Source organism: Ovis aries, chromosome 25 (genome assembly GCF_016772045.2).
Source record: "Ovis aries strain OAR_USU_Benz2616 breed Rambouillet chromosome 25, ARS-UI_Ramb_v3.0, whole genome shotgun sequence".
Lineage (NCBI taxonomy): Eukaryota > Metazoa > Chordata > Mammalia > Artiodactyla > Bovidae > Ovis > Ovis aries.
In genome coordinates, this window is record NC_056078.1 from 16,546,918 (window position 1) to 16,562,929 (window position 16,012).

Sequence of the window (16,012 nt, forward strand, 5' to 3'; positions counted from 1 at the left end):
GAGTTGTGTGAACCGTTTGTATACTTTGGAAATTAAACCTGATGGGTCACATTGTTTGCAGATATTTTCTCCCATTCCATAGGTTATTTCATTTTGTTTATGGCTTCCTTTGCTATAAAAAAGCTTGTACCCTTGATTAGCTCCCATTTGTTTATCTTTGTCTTTATTTCTATTGCCTTGGGAGATTCACCTAAGAAAACATTGGTATGATTTATGTTGCAGAGCATTTTGCCTATGTTCTCTTCTAGTTTTATTGTGTCTTGTCTAATTGTGTGTTTATGGCATTCTGAGTTCATTTTTTATGCATGTGTAAGGGTGTGTTTTCATGCATTGCTGATTTGCTTAACTCTGTCCTTTTGGAAGTGTAAATTCGTCCATAAATAACAGATAATCAGTGGATAGACTTGCTCTAGCTTTCTAAAAAGCATCTGACAAGCTCTTCAGAGGAGGGGAAAAATTAAGGGGAGAGAGAGAGAAGGAACGAAAGGAAATGAAGTATTAATCTAACCTGGAAGAAATGTTTCACCAAGCAAAGAGAGCTAAATTAAAAGAACACACAGTGTGAACATAGAAAAACTCTCCCTTGTTTGGTCAAATATTTACAGTGAAGTTGCAATAAGGCTACAGGAACATTTTACCAAATGTGTTTTTTCTTTTCAACAGATGATCTATGTTCAAAAAAAGACTGCACAGAGTGATCTCCAAAGGTGTAAAGAACCACTTAACTGTTGCTGGCAACTATATGGAAATTTAGACTTGTTAAAATGCTGGAGGGTGGCTTTAGCAGAATGAAATGGTCCGCAAACCCTATCCGCAGCAAACATACATAACAATGGAAAAAATATCGAAAACAACCACTTCATATCTCTGGAAATAAACCAAAGGCAAATAATACATTGAGTAATTTATTCATGAAAACCTGGTAGAACTTTAGTTAAGAAGAGTGAGTATCTAAGACATTCTTGCCCATGGGATATTCCTTTATCCCTCCAGCTTTGTATGTAAAGGAAAAATTGCATCAGACAATTAAATAAATGAAGACTTCATTGAAGGTCATTGCAGTAAGGGAGAGAGACTGAATTCACCCCCATTGAAACAAAAGGCAGAAGAGTTTTTAAACAGGGGGGTAAACCAGTGGAAAAGTACTAGAGGACATTAAAGTGGAAGTTGGTCAATGTGATTAGGCCATCTGTATTTGCTTATTGGCACTGATCTAAGTTATGTTCCTATCATCCCAAAGAGTCTAGGAGACAGAAGTGCTATCTTTCTTGATGATCAAATTTCAAAGGGATAGCTCTTACATCCTTAAGAAAGATATTCCTGGGTCATATTATAAAACTGGAAAGAGGGTGAGAAAAGACTTGCATCTCAAAGGGACGGAGGAAGAATTTACAACCCCAAGTGTTTTTTTTTTAATAAATGCTTTAAGGAAAGGAAAATCAGAGGCCTATATGCAGGAATAAACCTTTTTAAAGTTTAGTCAACATGAGGGAAATGTTAAAATTGTCTTGGTCAATCGGAGTAGTGGTTTTTACAACAGGGAGAGCTTGACAATGAAAACCAGAAGCTCCTTGTAATCAGAGTATACTGACTTGATGTGGAGTAGAGTGTGAAATCCCATGGTTAAAGGTGTGGTCAGTGAAGGTAACAAATTTGGTTGGAAATGAATGGAGAAGTCAAAAACTTTGCTACTTTGAGGTTGCAATCCCAGTCGGGGTGAGTGGTTGACTAATTTGAAATTTAATGGAGAAACTCCGAAAACAAAAGAGCCAGAGAAAGGCTAGGTAACATCTCCATGTATGCCAGACATATGCAGAGATGATCCAAGAAGGGTCAGTAAAGATTTGAAACTGGATAAATATGAAAACTTTGATGTGCTTCCAGTGTATAAAAAGATCCATTTGTTCATGAAAGGTGGAAATCAAATAGGCTCAAGGCATTTGATCATAATTGCTGCTCAAATCATTTGACTGATCATAAGCTGTGCAGTTATAGGTGTGACTCTAATAGCCACACTAAAGACAAAAATAAGGAATAAAAAGAAACAACAAGATCAAGCAGAGACATCAGTGAATGGAATCCAAGGGAAGATAGAATCCTCAGAATAAATTCAGGCAGTTTATTGAGACAACAAAAACAAGAAGATGCCTGAGGCATATGGGGAAGCCTGAGGATAATATATTGCAACACAATATAAAATGTCTAGTTTTTAGCCAAAAGAGTATGAGACATACAAAGAAACAGGAATGTGTGATTCAGCTCAGGAAAAAACAACAACAACAATCAATCAATCAATCAATCACTAGAAACTAACTCTAATGGGGTCCAATTGTTGGGTTTAGCAGATAAAGATATCAGAGCAACTATAACACATATCCTCAAACAATGAAAGAAAACTCTTCCATAAACCAAAGAAAAGTATGATGACAATGATTCAACAACTAAATAATTGAACTATGAAATATAAACTAAAAAGAGACTTAAATAGAAATTCTGGAGTTGAAGATATGGGAACTGAAATGAAAATTTCACTAGATGAATTCTGCAATTTGACTCTACATATATATTGGAGATGGTAGACAAATCAGTGACCTGAAAGATAAATCAGTGAAAACTAACCAGTCTAAAGACTAGATAGTAAAGCAGGAGAAAAAGAAGAGTCTGAGAGACCTACAGAATGCAATTAAGCATATCTATTTGTGATAGAAGTTCGGATTCATGTTAATGTGTGGCAAAACCAATACAATATTGTAAAGTAAAAATAATAATAAATAAATAAAAAGAAAGTCAAAAAAAGAAGTCTCAGAAAGAAGAGACAATGGAGGAGAAAACGTGAAGAAATTAGAGCTGAAAAGTCCTCTGTATGAGGAAAAATATTAATTTACATATCCTAGATCAACAGATCAGAATAAACTGGAAAATTCTGAAACAGATGGGAATACCAGACCACCTGACCTGATTCTTGAGAAACCTGTATGCAGCTCAGGAAGCAACAGTTAGAACTGGACATGGAACAACAGACTGGTTCCAAATAGGAAAAGGAGTGCCTCAAGGCTGTATATTGTCACCCTGCTTATTTAACTTCTATGCAGAGTACATCAGGAGAAACGCTGGACTGGAAGAAACACAAGCTGGAATCAAGATTGCTGGGAGAAATATCAATAACCGCAGATATGCAGGTGATACCACCCTTATGACAGAAAGTGAAGAGGCACTAAAGAGCCTCTTGATGAAAGTGAAAGAGGAGAGCGAAAAGTTGGCTTGAAGCTCAACATTCAGAAAACGAAGATCATGGCATCTGGTCCCATCACTTCATGGGAAATAGATGGGAAACAGTGGAAACAGTGGCTGACTTTATTTTTGGGGGGCTCCAAAATTACTGCAGATGGTGACTTCAGCCATGAAATTAAAAGACGCTTACTCCTTGGAAGGAAAGTTATGACCAACCTAGACAGCATATTCAAAAGCAGAGACATTACTAAGGTCTGTCTTGTCAAGGCTATGGTTTTTCCAGTAATCATGTATGGATGTGAGAGTTGAACTATAAAGAAAGTTGAGCACAGAAGAATTGACGCTTTTGAACTGTAGTGTTGGAGAAGACTCTTGACAGTCCCTTGGACAGCAAGGAGATCCAACCAGTCTATCCTAAAGGAGATCAGACCTGGGTGTTCACTGGAAGGACTGATGTTGAAGCTGAAACTCCAATACTTTGGCCACTTGTTGCGAACAGCGGATTCATTTCAAAAGACCCTGATGCTGGAAAAGATTGAGGGCAGGAGGAGGAGGGGACGATAGAGGATGAGATGGTTGGATGGCATCACTGAATCAATGGACTTGAGTTTGGGTAAACTCTGGGAGTTGGTGATGGACAGGGAGGCCTGGCGTGCTGCAGTTCATGGGGTTGCAAAGAGATAGACACAACTGAGCGACTGAACTGAACTGAACTGAACTGAGATCAACAGAGTCATGGTAAGAATAAAGACAAAGATATCCAAACCTAGACACATCTCAGTGAAACTTTCAAAAGTCAAAGAGAAAAAGTAACTCTTGAAAACAGCAAAATAATTAAATAAATAAAAGATCATTTGTGCTGGGTAACAACAAAACAATGGCTAACATCTCATTAGAAAATACAAATAATGAAGGTCAGCAGAAAGTGGAATGATACATATAAAATGCTAAAGTAAAAACTATTGACCAAGAAGTCTGTATACAATGAAACTATTTGTCAAACATGAAGAAAAAATACATACATTTCTGCCAAAGATGAGAAGAATTTGTTGCTAACAGATTTGCCTTAGATGAGACAATAAAGGAAGTCTTTCAGGTTGAAAGAAAAATGACACTGAAAGTAACTCAACTCCACAAGAACATCTTCAAATATGTGGGTAAATATAAGTGAGCATATAAATATATAATCATATCTTAATTTCTTAAAAATTAATCTATATAATAGTAATGATAAAAACTGTACTGTTTGGTTTATAACATATAAAGATGTGACTCATATATAACAATAATAGTAAAAAAGAAGGGGAGGAAATGGAACTATTAGAATGTGAAGATTTAAATATATATATTGTCTTCCCTACTTACATCAATAGAAAAATCAATAGAGGAACTAAAATTGTTCACTAAATATATTTTTAAAGCAGTAAATAACATAAGAACAAAAAGGAAATGAGACGTAGAGAAAAGTGAATGCAAAATGGCAGATGTAAATTCAACCACATCAGTAATTACATTAAATATTAATGGATTGAACACCTTTTAAAAACTTAGAAAATGTCCACCCAAATTCGTGTGTTCCTAGACTTCAGAATGTGATCTTACTTGGAGGTAGGGATTTTGCAGATGTAATGAAAATAATATGAGGTCATACTAGATTAGCATGGGTCCTAATCCAATGACTGGTTTCCCCAGAAAAAAGAGGGAAAATTGGAGACACAGACACACTGGAAAGAATGCCATGTGAAGACAGAGGCTAGAAGACAAGTTTCTGTTAGATTAAGCCACTGAGTTTGTGGTATTTTGTTATGGCAGCTCTGGGAAATTAATATACACTCCAATTAAAGGACAAAGATTGTCTAACTGAGAGGAAAATACAAGATTTAAGTATGCTGATGCTGCTGCTAAGTCGCTTTAGTCGTGTCCAACTCTCTGCAACCCCACAGACGGCAGCCCACCAGGCTCCCCCGTCCCTGGGATTCTCCAGGCAAGAATACTGGAGTGGGTTGCCATTTCCTTCTCCAGTACATGAAAGTGAAAAGTGAAAGTGAAGTCGCTCAGTCGTGTCTGACTCTTAGCAACCCCATGGACTGCAGTCTACCAGGCTCCTCCGTCCATGGGATTTACCAGGCAAGAGTACTGGAGTGGGGTGCCATTGCCTTCTCTGAGTATATGTGGTATATAAAGAGTTTGAAAAAAAAAAGTCCATGTCAATAGTCATAAAATAGAGTGCCTAGATTCATGAGAGGCAAAATAGACTTTTAGACAAGAAATATTACTAGAGAAAAAGAGTGACATGTCATTATGAAAAACAATTACTACATCAGGAAGAACTTTTAAAAATTGCACATCTTAAAACAGGACCTCAAAATACATGAAGCAAAATTGACAATACTGAAAAAGAAACAGACAATTCAACAATTAGAGTTGAAGATTTCAGTGCCCCACTCAATAATTCATAGAACAACTAGGCAGAAAATCAGTAAGGATATAGAAGACCTGAAGAAATGTATCAGCCAATTTGACATTCTTTAAATTTATAAAACACTCAATCAAGCAACATGTTCTTTTCAAGCACATATGGAATATTCTCCAGTATAGGCTGTATGTTAGGCAACAAGATAAGTCACAATATCTTAAAAGAGTTAATTTTGTATATTCTCAGACTACAGCAGAATTAAGATAAAAAAAATGCAGGAAGAAATTCAGGCAATCCCCATATAGAAATCAAATAGCTTTGCTTCTAAACAATTCAGAGGTCAAAGAAGAACTCACAGGAGAAACTGGAAAATAATTTGAATTGCATTAAACAAAAAAAGATAACATATCAAAGCTTATGAGATGCAGATAAACCAGTGCTTAGAGGGAAATTTATAACTTTGAATACCATACTAGAAAAGGGGAAAGAGTTCAAATCAATAAACTTCTATATTAAGAAACTAGAAAACAGAACTGCAAATTAAATCCAAAGCAAACAGAAGGAAGAAAAAATTAAATATCAGAACACAAACCAATTAAATAGAAAGCAGAATAACAATATAAAAAAGTCAGTGAAGCCAAAAATTAGTTATTTTAAAAGACTGAGGAAACTGAGAAGTCTAAGGAAAAATAGAGAAGACGCAAGTGACCAACTCAGAATGAAAAGGGCAGGACCATAATAAGTGACTCTACAGGAATTGACACAAGTATAAAGGAATAACAGAATGTTCAGCTTCATACGAAAAATAAACTTAGATAAAATGGAAGAAATCCTAAAATGTAAAATATAATAAAACTTGACCCAAGAGGAAACAGAATAACAGAGTAGCCTTATTAGAAATAATGATATTGAATTGGTAATAAATATCTTCCCACAAAGAAAAACATAGGCTTAGACAGCTTAAGTGAATTCTATAAAATATTTAAAGAGGAAATAACACCAGTCTTGTACAGAGCCTTTCAGAAAATAAAGAAGGAGCGATTCTTGAGATATTCATTGAGGGAGTATTACCCTGATAGCAAAGCCAGGAAAAGTGCCATTTGAAAATATTACTAAAAGACAGTGTGTTTTACGAATATAGATGTAAAATGATTAACAAAGTGTTAGCAAACCAATTCAACAGCATACAGAATAGATTATACACCATAACCAAGCGATATTTATCCTAGGAAGCTAAGGTTGATTTACCGTCTGAAAATTAGTTAATGCAATACACTATATTAATAGAATAAAGAACAGCCACCACATAACGATCATAAGAAAAACAGGAACATATTTGACAAAATTAAATGTCCATAGAAAGAAAGGAGAGAGAAAGAAAGAGAGAGAACAGAAGAAATAAAGAACTCTCTAACCTAGATAGGGATTTCCTCTAACTGATCAAGGGCATCTAATAAAAATATCTGTGCAAAACCTACAGCTAGCAACATCCTTAAGTGAAAGACAGAATGCTTATCCTTTGAGATTTAAAAGTTCACTCATATTTATTCATTTATTTATTTATTTTGACCATGCCTCATGGCATGTGGAATCTTAGTTCCCCAACCAGGGATCAAACCTGCACCCCCTGCAGTGGAAGCATGGAGTCTTAAGAACTGGACCACCAGGGAAGTCCCCACTCATACTTGTGTTCAACACTGCATGAGAAATTTTAGCTGGAGCAATAAGGCAAGAAAAAGAAATAAAAGGCATATAGATTAGCAAGAATCAAAACTATCTTTGCTTTCAAGTGATATTCTCCTATATGTAAAAAGCCCTAAGGAGTCTACAAGTCTACTAAGCATGATCAATGGGTACAAGATTACTACACAGAAGTCAACTGTATTTCTATGTAGTGGTAATAAAAACATGAAAATGATATTAAGAAATTAAGAAAATATTTCTATCAAAAAAATACTTAGGAATAAATTTAGGAAGTGGTGTAAGACCTATATGTTGAAAATTATGAAACATTGCTAAGAGAAATCAAGGAAAATCTGAATAAGTGATGACATAGTTAGGATTCATGGGGTGGAAGACAATATTGTAAAGATGCCTCTTCTTCATAAACTGATAGAAATCACGGTGTTAGCTGCTCTGTCACGTCCAAATCTGTGACACCTTAGACTGTAGCTTATCAGTCTCCTCTCTTCATGGAATTCTCCAGGCAAGAATACTGGAGTAGGTAGCCATTCTGTTCTCCAGGGGATCTTTCCAATCCAGGGATTGAACCTTGGGTCTCTTGTATTGCAGGCAGATTCTTTACTGTTGGAGCTACCAGGGAAGCCAGAGGTTTAGATTTAATACAATCCTTATTAAAACTCCAGCAGTATTTTTTTTTTTTTTAGAATTTGACAAGCTAATAATAAAACTTATATGAAATTGCAAAGCATCTAGAAAAATCAGAACAATTTTTTTGAAAGAATAATGCTAGGGAACTGAAGAATATTAGTTTCAAAACTGATCATAAAATGTCAGTAATCACACTAATGTGGTACTGGCATAAGGACAGACACACAGAGCAGACAGACACACCATAGAAAGTTCTGGAAAACTCCTTACATATGTGGTCACTTGATTTTTGACAAGGAGTGCCAAGTCATTTTAATAGGGAAGGGATAATGTTTTCAACAAATGGTGCTGAGACAGTTGGCCCCAGCTGGGACAAAAATTAGAGCTGGAACAATGCCAAAACACAAAATGAAATAACACAAAATATGAACTTAGACTCTTACCTCAAGATACACAAAAATTAAGTCAAAATATTAGAGAAAAATAGTTCTAATTTTTGGTGAGGAAAATATTTCTTAGAATCTATGATTCCCAAAGCCCTACATAGGAGAAAAAAATGATAAATAGGATTTTATCAAAATTTTAAAAAAAACCTGTTCTTCAAATGACAGCATTAAAAAATAAAAAGTTATATACTGGGAAAAATATTTACATTTATGTATCTAATAACAGACTTGTAACCAGAATATATAGACAACTCAATAAAAATTTAATCCAGTGAAACATGGGCAAAAATTTGAACAGATACTTCACCAAGGAAGATATATAAAAAGCTAGTCAGCACATGAAAGATACTCCACTTCATTAATCATTAAGAAAATGCAAATTAAAAACACAATCCAGTAATACTATGAGCCCACTAGAGCGGTTATAATCATAAACACTGAAAAAAATGTGTTGGTGACGATGTTGAGAAAATGGAACTCTCACACCTTGCTGGTGGGGGTGTTTTTACATAGGTATAGCCACTTTGGGGGGCATCCCTGGTGGCTCAGTGGAAAAGAATCCATCTGCCAATGCAGGAGATGTGAGTCCAATCCCTGGGATTGGGAAGATCCCCTGGAGAAGGAAATGGCAACCCATTCCAGTTTTCTTGCCTGGGAAATCCCATGGACAGAGGAGCCTGGTAGGCTAGTTCCAGGAGATCGCAAAGAGTTGGACACGACTTAGCAACTAAACAACAACAGCAATAACAAATAGCCATTTTGCAAAACAGTTGGGCAGTTTCTTAAAAAGTTAAACATGTACTTAACATAAAATTGAGTCATTCTACTCCTACGTATCTATACAAGAGAAATGAAAACAGATGCATACAAAGGCTTGTAACTGAATGTTCCTAGCAATATCATTTTCAATAGCAAGAAAACTGACTACAGAATGGATAAATAAAACGTGGTATATGCATAGGATACTAGTCAGCTATTAAAACAGAGCTTGACAACCCATACAATGAACAATGGGAATGAATCACTGAAATATTATGCTATGTGAAAGAGCCAGACACAAAGACCATATACTTTATGATCCCATTTACATAAAATTTCTAGAAAAGGAATTTCTGAAGCGATATAAAGCATATCAGTGTTTGCCTAGAGCTGACAGTGGGAGGGAGAATTGACCACAAACAGACACAAGGAATATGGATTCTGGTGACAGTTACACAAATCTATAAATTTCAAAATATCACTGAACCATAGAATTACAATAGATGCATTTGTGTTGTATAAATGAAGTTGTTACCAAAAACTTGCAATATCTTATGAGTCCATGCAAATTCATAAGAATCAGAAAGATGAACTTTGTGTAGGTATATGGAAGGAAACTGATTTAGGTTAAAAAAAAAACAAAACTGGGTTTGAGGTATTACCCAGGATGAAGGAAAGAGAGGCAGACATCACTGTGATACAGACATTATTGCAGGTTTTCTCCTAAACCTGTCAGCTCAAATTACAGAATAAAAAAGAAAAGAAAATGTTGTAATAATAAGTGATGCTAAGTAGGTTATAATGAAGTAACCCTCTTTTCTATATTACATGGAAACATCCTTTACATGTACATTAAATTTATGCTTTATGATTGTCTTTTTGAGGCCAAAAGGGAAAGCTATGCTGCAGTGAGAGAGTTTAAGTCTTTCCTTTGAAAACATGGCAATCTTCAGTGTTTATTCTTACAGTATGGAACCTGAGATGAAGTCAAACTTGGGAGGTGGGCCTTAGGTGGGAATAAAAACTCTCAGTTCTTTCTGGGCCTTGATTTTGGAGGCTTTGGGTTGTGATGGAGATATGCAGGAGTGCAGTGGAAACCACAGACGGTCTCTGACACAATGCAATTACAAATAAAATGATTTCATTTGAGATCATGAACCCCAAAAAGAAACTGAAAAACAATAACCTGAGCAGTGTTGATTCCGTTCTATTCTCAGGACTGGTGTAAGTTTAGAATGAATAAAATGATTTATAAAACACTCAGATGAATGTGCATGTGGGGGAAGAAAATGCTGAATTGAAATTACCTGGGTGAGGACAGGATTGTGTATCCTTTGGTTCATCACTTGCTCCCTATTAGCTCCCCAATCTCCAGTAGCACACTTCTGGCCCACACTACATAATCAGTCAAGAGTTGGTGAATGAATGATCTGCCATGACTTTCAGAGTGTTTTTTTAATTGCCTTGGACGATTGACATTTTAGTCATTAATATATTTAATATTCAACATCTATTGGCAAACTGGTCTATAAAATGCCTCTTGCTGTCACTTGTGGATGGGTCTAAAACATTGAGCATTAAGATAGCCATAAAACCATCTTTAGATGTGAGAAAGATCAGACGAGTCCCTCAAAACGTATTCCTCCCTGAACTCCCCCCTCTTCTACCTCATATCCCTTGGATCTCACTAGATACTTGGCATTTATGTGTTTATTTCTATGTAGGTATAGCTCTGTGTGTGTGTGTGTGTGTGTGCGTGTGCATGCGCTCAGTCATGTCTGACCTCATGGACTGTAGCCCGCCAGGTTCCTCTGTCCATGGGATTTTCCAGGCAGGAATACTGGAGTGGGTTGCCCCTTCCTCCTGCAGGGAATTTTCCCAACCCAGAGACTGAACCTGTGTCTCTTTCATCTCCTGCATTGGCAGGTGGATTCTTTAGCACTGTGCCACCTGGGAAGCCCCATAGGTATAGTCAGTTGTGTGGTGCCTATAGTTATTTATTGTTTTTATATGTTTGGTCATGATTTTTAAATGTTTTTCTTGTAACCTCACTGTATTATAAATATTCTAATATGTCTGAAAATATGTTACACCATGTAAAGCACTGGCTACATGTAAGGTATTAAAGCCACAAAGCTAAAATCAACATTTTCGGGACTTCTTTGGTGGTCCATTGGCTATGACGCCTTGCTCACAATGCAAGGAGCCTGGTTCAATCACTAGTCAGGGAACTAGATCCCATAGGCTGCAACTAGGAGTTTGCATGCTGCAACTAACACCCTGCACAGCAAATTAAGTAAATATTCTTTAAAAAATAAAATTGGCATTTTGAGGACAATGGATCAACTTAGACTAGATTCTTTTTAAAATTCTATATCTACTTAAGATATGAGAAAACAGTATAAATGGAACAGGAAATGATCATATAAAGGTAACCTCTGATAATGATACACTTTGTACTATAATTGGGATATTAAGTTCACTCAGTAGGTTAGTGTATTTTGCTCAGCTTTATGTTTCGTTATTTGAGAAACATAGCATAAAGAAAACGGTAGCATTAAAAGCCAGCCTCATTGCAATTTATTTTTATAGCATAGTGCATAACAACCTGAGCTGAAAGTACATTCAGGCACTGAGACTTAAATCCCTAAAGGTAAGAAAGTGTTCCATAAACAGATGTGATCACGGATTCTGGGTTTATTTGCTTGTGGCAAAAATAAAAGTACCAACTCAATAAGTTTTAATTTATAGGCATCTACACCAGATAGCCTTTGGGCACTTTGAACAAAACTGATTAAAAATAAAATTTAGGAAAATAAAACCTAATCTGCGCCATTCTCCATTCACACCAGGGAATATAAATTCCTCAGTCAGCTAGGGGAGAGAGTCCTCCATGCCTCCTTGAGGTGCTTTCCTGGAATAGTAGCTCTGCTCTGCAAGAGACATTTAAGATTGCCTACATTCCTGGACACTTGAAAATGTGAAAGGGGAGCCAGGGATGGTTTTCAAGTAACCATCGCTTCGTGGTCATGCAAATAGGCAGAGCTTCTCTGTTCTTACCCATGCAAAATATTATCGGCCTTTTTTCTGTAGCAGCAACATCCTTTACGTATTCAGTCAGACACAACTGAGTGACTAACACACACATACAACTTTATTTACATATTCATATACAACTTCTACATATGTACATAGCACATGTATGTGATACATACAATTATATATATATATATGTATATGCATGCGTGCATGCTGGATCCCTTCAGTCATGTGCAACTCTTTACAACCCGATGGACTATAGCCTGCCACGCTCCTCTGTCCATGGGATTCTCCAGGTAAGGAAGACTGGAGTGGATTGCTGTGTCCTTAGCCAGGGGATCTTCCCCAGCAAAGGATCGAAAGGGCATCTGTTATGTCTCCTGCATTGGTATGCGGGTTCTTTACCACTAGAGCCATATAGGAAACCCAGATACGTGTATACATGTATATATGTGTGTGTATGTGTGTGTGTGCACATTGGGGTACTGGTTAATATATACCTGAACAGCAACAAATTCTATGATTCTACCACTGAATATATGATATACTGAAAAAGCTTTATTAATGCAAAATATAAATAATAGAACAAAAAAGCAGGTGTGTGGGCCTGACCTTGAAAAGGTCTTTTCATTGCAGGGCCTACTTACCTCACATTTTCTTCTTCCAGGGTCTCACTTGTGAATTCCAATATGTCAGCAGCTGTCCCCACAAACATAAGGAGAAGTTGAGAGAGTTGATCCCGAGTGATCCCACTTCCAATGGGGAGAAGCCATCTTCCAATTATTAGCATTAGAAGGAATGTCTGATGGAGTCCCAAAGTCCAGACTTTCTCACATACTGTAGATAAGTTATTTACAAAAACTTTGGCCTGTTTAACAGAAATGTTATGCAGACAGAGGAGTTATGAACTAGAACTTTAGAAAGGCCTTTTTCACCATGGTTTTCAATGAAGAGTCAGCTTTTGTGGAAGAGCATTTCCAGAAAATAATTCTTCATTTACTAAAGAAAGTAAAACTCTTTTTAGCTGAACAGTCTTTTAAAAAAGAAAAAATGCTAATGTCTCTTTAAAATGGGGCAGCCTTATAACTGAAAGTAATTTAAATGTTTTACTTACTAGTGAGGTTGTACTTATATTTTAAATGCTAATTTTGTAACTTTTCACAGACAATTTCTCATATTATTTCATCAGTCTCTGTAATAAGTATAACATATCACAACATTTTTTAAATTCCATATTAAAATTTTAAAATTCCTATATTTTTATAGATTTCAAATTTGAATTTACTAATCCGGTAATATTTTCAGCATGGTACAGACCTTCTCCTTTGATTTTTTTTTTTTTTTTTTTTTTTTAGCGTTAGAATTTCTTTCTTTTTTTTTTTTTTTAGTTTTTTATTTTTTAAATTTTCAAAGGAGAAAATATATAATGTTTATTACCTAAAAGAAACAGAAGAATTATAAGGTTATTTTTATTCTGAACATTTATTATTAAATATAAGCAAGCAACCAAATTTCTTCTGCCCTTATTCTTGGACTCTGGAGAAAATTTCCATCCCATTCATGTATTCCAAATACTATCTCTTGCCCACTTAACATCTAGTGTTCAATATCTTATTGGCCTTATAGGTTATGATCTTCTAAGGACTACAGGGGTGTAGCTCTCCAAGTGGATGGACAGTGATTCCAACTGACTTATACAAGTGACTTAACTATATTTCTACAAATTAATTTACCCCTCTTGATCACTTGCTGAGGTCATATGTAAAGGTGACGGGAGAGAAAAATACGTCTGTATGCTAATCTGATTGAAGCCATGCAAGAAGATCAATAATCTTTCACTTGCACATTTCATTATATGTCTTCTACGACTCTTCCCATTGCTGATGTTTAGTCCCTAAGTCATGTCTGACGCCCTTGAGACTCCATGGACTGTCGTCCTCCAGCCTCCTTGGTCCATGGGATTTTCCAGGCAAGAATACTGGAGTGGGTTACCATTTTTTCCTCCAGGGCATCTTCCCTACCCAGAGATCAAACCCATGGCTCCTGTGCTGGCAGGAGGACTCTTTACCACTGCGCCACCAGGGAAACACTCATGAGTCTTTCCAAACATCTTATTTGATTCTTACAGGATGCGTGTTGTAGTAGTTGCTGTTTAGTTGCTAAATCATGTCTGACTCTTTCACAACCCCATGGAATGTAGACCACCAGGTTCCTCTGTCCATGGAATTTCCTAAGCAAGAATACTGGAGTGGTTTGCCATTTCCTTCTCCAGGGGATCTTCCTGACACAGGGATTGAACCTGTGTCTCCTGCTTGGCACTCCTCTTTACCACTGAGCCACCTAGGCTATAGGAATGTATGCTAGCAGGGTAAATATTAATGTTTTCAATTACCAGATGATGAACTGAGAGATGGTGAGATTGATTTGTTCAAAGTGACATGAGTAAGCTGTGATTGAAGGTTGAATTAGAACCCAAAACTAGGTTCTGTTAAGTTCAATAGAATCAATAGCCTATCTTACTATTGAAAACATGGTTCATTGAAAGGGGCCTTGGTCTTGAGTCTCTCATAGGCCATAGTTAGTTTGCCAAATATCAAACATGGGGAGAACAAAGAAGAGATTCTATTTTGGCTGAAAACCTTCCCTATTGTCAATATAAGCACCTAAAAATATAAAGGGCAGAGGAGATCAAGAAGGCAGAGGAGTAAGTGGACAGTACATCTCTCTCCATGGCTATATCACAAATACACTTTCAGACACAGAAGTGCACGCAGAGCACCAGCTGAGAGCGGACAGGAGTGCCTGACAAGAGGAAAAGAATATACAGAACCATGCAAAACTCAGTAGGATGAACGAAGTAGGGGCAGAAACAGGAGTGTTAGTAGGATGGGACCTGCCCTCAGGGGATGGGGGAACTGAAGCAGGGGTCACCCAATCCCCACAGGGGCAACTGTCTGAGTCAGAGGAGAAACATTTAAGGCTGAGAGTGAAACAGCTGATCTGTGGTAGCCTAAATGGAAAGAGAATCAGACAGTCCTTGCTGCAGCCATACATACCCCAGACAGGGATGCTGGTCCGCCCGAATGCGCAGCAGCTGGGAGCTGGAGTTTAGGGATTGTGGAGCAACCCCAGGGCAAGGACTGCTGTTGACTGAGAAAGATGGAGTGAGGGTATGTGAGGGAGGAGATCCTGATGGGAAATGCCAGTAGAGGAAAGCCAGGCAGCCATGTAAGCAAGGCGATGCTGCTGAGTCATGCTTAGCGGGTGGAGCCATCACCGTAGCCTCTCTCTCCCCACAAGCCAGCATTCGCAGCTGAACAGTAGAGATGCTGGCCCATTCTAAAGCCTAGTGCACTGAACTACAGAGTAGGACCCCACGGAGGGTGCTCTTTTAAGTGACTGATGTGCCAGTCTAGAGTAGGACTCCAGCCAGGGGGCCCCTCTCTATGTGCCTGATGCACTGAACTACAGAGGAGGACCCCAGGCAAGGGAGCCTTCTAAGTACCTCAATGGTTGGAGCTACAGAGAAAGACTGGCCAAAGAGGCCTTCTGATCGATCGCCAGCTACAAGAGGCTTGGAAACAGACTCTGATAGGGCCATAACTCCTGTGGCGGAGGCAGTCCATGTTCCTGCACACTTGGCACTGCCAGGGTCCCCACAAGACAAGCAGTGGTGCCACCTTCATGCTCAGCTCTCACTGGGGCAGAGGAGCCACAGGCAAAAAAGAGTCTTGTGTCTATGCACACAGGTTCACTTTGGCTGTCTGACTCTTTGCAACGCTGTAGACTG

General features: G+C 37.4%; 1 protein-coding gene across 1 annotated transcript in view; it reads right to left on the bottom strand.

Annotated features, from left to right (window-relative positions):
* TMEM26 (transmembrane protein 26) overlaps positions 1-16,012 on the bottom strand; it is a 65,905-nt gene that overhangs the window by 12,590 nt on the left and 37,303 nt on the right. Inside the window, exon 4 of the mRNA XM_004021390.5 lies at positions 12,870-13,090. Within this exon, the coding sequence (XP_004021439.1) occupies positions 12,870-13,090 (221 nt within the window). The remainder of the gene's footprint in view (positions 1-12,869; positions 13,091-16,012) is intronic.